This window comes from Macadamia integrifolia, unplaced genomic scaffold (assembly GCF_013358625.1).
Source record: "Macadamia integrifolia cultivar HAES 741 unplaced genomic scaffold, SCU_Mint_v3 scaffold1391, whole genome shotgun sequence".
Lineage (NCBI taxonomy): Eukaryota > Viridiplantae > Streptophyta > Magnoliopsida > Proteales > Proteaceae > Macadamia > Macadamia integrifolia.
In genome coordinates this window covers 103,430-110,168 of record NW_024868188.1, presented here as the reverse complement: position 1 = coordinate 110,168, position 6,739 = coordinate 103,430, and the positions used below count along the sequence as shown (strand labels likewise).

At 38.0% G+C, this 6,739-nt stretch overlaps 1 protein-coding gene across 1 annotated transcript in view; it reads left to right on the top strand.

The window, feature by feature from the left end:
* The first annotated feature begins 1,032 nt into the window (after window positions 1–1,032).
* LOC122063636 (stomatal closure-related actin-binding protein 1-like) overlaps window positions 1,033–6,739 on the top strand; it is a 50,769-nt gene continuing 45,062 nt past the window's right edge. The window contains exons 1-4 of the mRNA XM_042627329.1: window positions 1,033–1,271; window positions 1,694–1,993; window positions 2,234–2,362; window positions 6,617–6,709. Of these exons, the coding sequence (XP_042483263.1) occupies window positions 1,260–1,271; window positions 1,694–1,993; window positions 2,234–2,362; window positions 6,617–6,709 (534 nt within the window). The 5' untranslated portion in view covers window positions 1,033–1,259. The remainder of the gene's footprint in view (window positions 1,272–1,693; window positions 1,994–2,233; window positions 2,363–6,616; window positions 6,710–6,739) is intronic.

Here is a 6,739-nt window from a genome sequence, read left to right as displayed (position 1 = left end):
AGTCAAAATTATTTTAAGAATCAGTCTATTAACTCCTTAATCTATTAATCATATAGGTCTCCCAAACTACAACTTTTGAACATAGTTCTAAATTTCAATCGAAGCTTGAGATTTCTCAGTTTTGAGCAAGGTCGAAATGAAATCATAAATCGAATTAAAAATGTTATTAGTTTTTCGATAGTTCATTTATTTCTATAGTTTTTTTTTTTTATCAAATTTGACTAATTATGAGTAGGCCAGTTTCAATAGTTTTTTTATTTGACTTGCAACCTATGACAAATCAAAATTTGCCCCAAAAATATTTAGTTTCGACCTGTATCTCGGTTTCAAGATGGGTCAAAACCTACCTCAAGATCGAAATCCTTATCCTTGCTTCTGAATAGAAGAAGTCAGCTTTTTGAGTTGTTGACATGGTCCCTAGTTGATTGTCATCCTACAGTAAAAATAAACCCGATCCGACTCAACCCAATCAGACCCGACCCGACGCAATCTAACAGCAGGGGAATCAGTGGTATTTTTGTAAATTAGTGAGACATAGACAAAAGTGGTCCAACGATAAACAAAAGCAAAAGATGAATGGGCCCACCGGGAGTATTTATATTTAAACTAAAAAGCTAATTTTCCCACTTTTTTAAATAGCAAGTAGAATATTCAAGTAGAGAGAGAAGAAGGCTTCGGGCGGCTTTTCTTTTCCTTTCCCTTTAAAAAAGTATACATCATTCGCTGCGTCTCTTTTCTCTGTTGTTTAAAGCCCTCTCCCTCCTTTCAGCTCTTTCCTCTCTCCTTTTTTTTTCTCGTCTGAAAATAGAGTCTTCTAAGCCTTTTGCAGAAGATGATCGAGGTCTCTTTCTAATCCAAGATAATCTGAGTCATCAGAAGATGAAAAACTAATATTTTTTGAATAATTGTTTTGCTTCATGATCTGTAAGTGGTTTTTTTTTTCCCTTATTTGTTTAACTTTTTCATCTGTTCTTTTTTTTGGTTTTTGGGTTATTTCTCTCTATCTCTAGAATTTATGAGATAGGGTTTTAGTGAGTCATTCTGGAGCTTCGCTTGATGCTCTGACTATCTTTGGTTAACTTTTCTCTTTGTACTATAGAGATATTTGTGATGACTGCTTTTCCCTTTGTTGTTCTTTCTTTATTGTGTTAGGTTTTGTATCATGAATCTTAGAAGATAGAGAATTTTGGAGAGTTCTACTGGTTATTTTTATCTTGTATGTGGGTCAATTTTATTTTTATATTTTGGAAGTGCGTCTCATGGGAAACGAGGTAATTGGTTGACTGTAGAAGAATGTAGGTCATTAGTTGATGTTGGAAATTCACTACGGTATGCACTGATAATTCCTGTTTATGGAGAACAGTTGGAATTCTGATTCTTCTGTTGCATCTTTGTAAATTTTGTAGCTAAGAATTTTAGATTAGAAATATAAGTAGTAATTTGGTTTCTCATTGCCTATTCAAGGAACATGCTGATATAATAGAAAATCTGTGGTAATATCTCAGTGGTATAATTGGAGTTTTGGTGGTGGTGTTTTATTTAATGTAGGTTGAAAGGACTGCTGACTGACCTTTGATTCTTTGTTGTGAGGTTTCAGCTTGCCATGAAGTTGGGTTAGCTTTTTTAATTTAATTTAGGCGTGTGGCATTCATAGTTGTCACCTTTTTTTTCTGTTGCTTTTGGTGGCGAGCAGAGGTTTATATTGGAAGAAATGACGAGGATAAGTCGTGATTTTGGAGATACAATGCAGAAGGGTGCGGTTCCGTCGGTCGCGGCCGATGTGACCTTTCCTTCTAATGGGTTTCCAAATTATAAAATTGGCGCAAACAATCGAATTTTAGATCCAAAGGAGGGTCGGGAGATACCATCTATGAAAGATGTTGTTGCACGTGAGACTGCTCAGCTGATAGAGCAGCAAAAACGTATGTCGGTCCGTGACCTTGCCAGTAAATTTGAGAAGGGTTTAGCTGCTGCTGCTAAATTATCTGATGAGGTTTGTGATGGCTAAATTTGAATACATCTATTTGTGTTCTTTTGTTGGTTTTTGAAGTTTCGGTTGAACTTTGAAGTTTGAACATGTTATGAGCTGGGATCTTGCTGATACAATTGGTATTACCTTATTTTCTTTTTCCTTCTCGGCAGGGAAGAATAACTATGGATTCAGTTTTTAGGTCTTTCTTGGAATTTGGTCTTGACTCAAAATCTGTACTTTGGATCTTCCATGGAATTTCAGGCTAGACACAGAGAGGCAGCTTCATTGGAGAAACATGTCCTTCTGAAGAAGCTTAGAGATGCTTTGGAATCCTTGAGAGGGCGTGTGGCAGGTCGGAACAAAGATGATGTCGAAGAAGCTATCTCTATGGTACTTTTTTTTTCTGTTCTCATCGGTCCTTTGTATATCCTGTGTTCCTACTGAAGTGCGTGAAACTGGGCTTTGTTTTTCTGTAACTTTTGGAAAGATTATTTACGATAAGATTACGCTTCCATTTTTTTATAGAATAAATTGTTTTATTTCAAACTCATGAAATTTTTAATTAGAAGCAAGTACCACTGAAGAAAGGTTCCAAGTAAACTTTTTCTATTTCGATGGGATTAAATATTGCAATGAAGGAAACATGTTATTTATGTTACTTATTGTAACAACAGAGAAACTAATCCCACAAACCTTGAAGAAGATAAGGAGACAATGAGAATGAGAGAGAAGAGAAAATATTTAAGAAGAGAATCCAAGAGACCACAATAGGATTCAGTATTTCCTATCTTGGTCAGCCTTCAATACTTATAGCATTAGCAACTATACTCTTATTAGGAAACCTACCAAGAGGAGAAGTCTAATACAAGGAAAGAGACTAACTAAAGAACTTAAACACTACACGAACTATACAACTTAACATATACCACAATTGGGAAACTCAGCCTATCGTGGTCAATGACTAATAACCACACACATCGTAAAGGTACACGCACATGCTCTAAAAAATCTATAGCTGTCTATCCAATTTATAACTTTGTTTCCTTGTCTCATCTTCCATCGTTTATCCATGGTCTTGCATTATCCCTATCTACTCATACCATTCCAAAAACTCATACTGATGCTCTTTGTATCCATGTATGGAAAACTGCCATGAATGTAGAAATGGATGTTCTTTTGAATCATGCCACCTGGAGCTTGGTAGATCTACCTCTTAGTAAGGATTTGATGAAGTGTCATTGGGTGTACACTATTAAATATCATTCTGATGGCTCTGTTGAGCGGTTGAAAGCCCGTTTGGTTGCCAAGGGGTATACTTAGAAGTATGGTATTGATTATTTTGAGACATTCTCTCTTGTTGTTAGGCTGAACTCTATTCGCATTCTTTTTTCTCTTGCTGTTAACTATAATTGGCCATTGTTTCAACTGGACATCAAGAATGCATTTCTATATGCTGATTTGCAGGAGTAGGTGTATGTGGAGCAATCCCCTGTTATGGTTCTCAGGGGGAGAATAGTGGCCGGGTGTGTCATTTACACAAGGCTATCTATGGACTTAAATAGTCCCCTCGAGCATGATGTGAAAAATTAAGTGCTACTATGGCGAATTGTGGGTTTTCTCAATGTTATTCTGACCACTCTGTCTTTGTTCGTCGCAAAGGTAATAAATTGGTTGTCTTAGTGGTTTATGTGGATGATATTATCCTCATTGGTAATGATGAGGTTGGTATTTTTGAAGTTAAGAATTACTTACAACAACATTTTTAGACCAAAGACTTAGGTTAACTTCACTATTTTCTCAGGATTGAGGTTGTTAGATGCAAGAAGGGGATCAACTTATCTCAGAGAACGTTTGTGTTGGATCTTATATCTGATACTGGTATGCTTGCATCTAGGCTTGCAGATGTCCCTATGGATCCTCACAAAAAAATTGGTGTTAGTGATGGTGAACTTCTCCAAAATGTGCATTAGTACAGGAGTTTGGTTGGAAAGTTGATATATCTTGGTTACACGACCTTTATTATGCTATTGGAGTTCTTAGTCAGTTCATGCAGTCTCCTCATAAAGCACATTAGGATACGACTATTCTTGTTCTTCGGTATTTGAAGGGTGTTCCGGGTAAAAGGCTAATTTATTATCCTAATCGGCATATGGAGCTAGTTCCTTATTCTGATGCTGATTGGGCTGGTTCAGCTAGTGATCGTAAGTTGACCACAGGTTATTGTACTTTTGTTGGAGGTAATCTAGTTACTTGGCGAAGTAAGAAGCAGACTACCATTGCCAGGTCTAGTGCCGAAGCAGAATACAGAGCTATGGCTCACACTGCTGCTGAGTTGATGTGGTTAAGGTCTTTACTTTTGGAGTTGGGTTTTCCCATCACTAAAACTATGAATATGTACTGTGACAATTAAGCAGCTGTGTATAGTAACCCTGTCTTCGACGAGAGGACCAAGCATATTGTAGTGGATTATCTGTTCGTTCATGATGTTGTTCTGAAGAAATTAGTTGAGACACCTTTTGTTCCTTCCACAGATCAGTTGGATGATATGTTTATTATGCCTCTGTTTGCTTCTAGTTGTCGCAGTGGTTGTCCCAAGCTAAGCATGGGTGATGTGTATGTTCCAGCTTGAGGGGAACTGTTGAGGTTTTGGGGGTATTTTAGTCCACTCGATATCTCCTATGTACTGGTTATGTTTGACACAGGGTACATGGGTATTCCTGTCCCTGCTTAATTATTGGAATAATAAATATATGGAGGAACTAACCTGCGGCAGATTATTCTGGTCTGAGCCACAGGTTAGCTTCCCACCTTTGGGATTGCTTGTGACTCTCGCCTCTCTCCTCTCCTCTCTTCTTCTCTTCTTCTTTTCTTCTTTTCTCCTTCTTCCCTTGGTTTGACTATAGAATTCTGGAATTGTAACAATAGGTGTAAAGAGAAGAGAAGGAGTCATGCGATTGTAAAGCAAGGTACTAATAGGACTAGGACAATCCTAATGGGACTAAGTCCTTTATCGTGAGCAGGACTCCTCCCCTCTCACGATAGTATGAGGGTTGTCTTCATCCTTCAGCATGAACAGTAGTAAGGGGTTTTTCAAGGCTGTGACCAAGGGGGAACTCATCAAGCGATGAAGAAGATGTCTGAGGTCAGGAGGGAACCGGAAATTTCTCACTTCATATTATAACATCAATCTTGAGGAATCTCAACGTCCATCGGCAATTCCTGCTGCAGATTTTAGTGTTTTTTCCCATCAATTGTACATTCGACACACAAGTGATTATTGCATATACCAACTGCATAGCAAGAAGAACTACAGCTCTTGTGGTGAAGAAAATTCTCGTGGCTACCAATTCTGCAAATCCCAGTCATCAAAATGAAACTGCACTTTGCTAGTTTATTCATCATAGAACTTTCAGACTTTATAGAAGTATTTGCCCATATTTATACCACTGTTCAAACAGAGCTGAGAAATCTTCTGCACATTGTCACAAACTCCAGTAACGACTTGCTGAATTTGATGCCTAACTAGATTAATCACGGGGGGTTTCTGAGGGTGCTCATAGCCTCATTGTGGTAGTTACAGCAAGAGAGGATCTCATTGCAGCAGGGGGCTCGAAATCTTGCATCTCCTCCGGTAATGCATTGGAGATTTTCAGCAGTAGCAGCTGGGTAAGAATAAGCAGATTGCCACTTGCAGCAACCATCTAGGGATTTCAGCAGCAGTCTTCAGCAACCGAAGGATGCCATAGCAGTCTTCAGAAACAGGTTTGACAACCCTAGTTCTTTGATCAGCAGCAAGAGAATGTTCATCTTCAGGTATGATCTTCATACAAATACAGCAATCTTCAAAAGTATAGGAAACCCTAGTTCTTCATCTTCTATCAATTAGGGTTTCACAAAGAGAAATGGGCAGCATAGGTGGTGTACACCACAAACCAGAAAACCCCAGCACGACTCTCAATACAAATATCAAGAAGATAGCAGATACTAGTTACAGCTCTGATACCATGTGACGAATCCAGTACCTGAAACCAGTACCTGCGAAGTAGAAGAAAGAGAGAGAGAGAGAGAGAGAGAGAGAGAACGATGGGAGAGAGGTTATGCTGAACCAATACAGATTCTGTCTCTGTTTCTATCATTGCCATCATCCTTTATTTATAACTTTAGCTAAACAGCTGATAGACTCTTTGTAGGAAAATCCTACTATGTACAATACTAATTACACACCACTATGGAAACTAAAAGATTCACAACCACATCATGAAAGGGACACCACCCCTATTGTGATCAATCAACTAAACCGATAGCAATAGAGTACCGCTGGGGATTGACAACAGTACCCCTACGGTACATGTACATAACAAACTCTATTTGAAGTCATATGTGCTCTTAACCGAAAGCTGTCCACATATTTTCTCTTCACTTCCAAAGTGAGCACTAGATTTTTTGAATTTAGTTGTACTTACTAGCTCTTAAAACACTTAAAGTACATACCACTATAATATTTTTTAGACTCTGAAATATTGTTTTGATCAGTTTCGTCTGATTCTAATGATTTTAATTCTCAGCTCATGATTACATTTACTATTGTATTCTTTTATCTTTCAATTTTGGTATGTGATTAACTTTGGAACATATACTCTGCAGGTTGAAGCTTTAGCAGTACAGTTGACTCGGAGAGAAGGAGAGTTAATTCAAGACAAGTCTGAAGTGAAAAAGCTAGCAAATTTTCTGAAACAAGTAATTTCATGGCTCCCCCCCCCCCCCCCC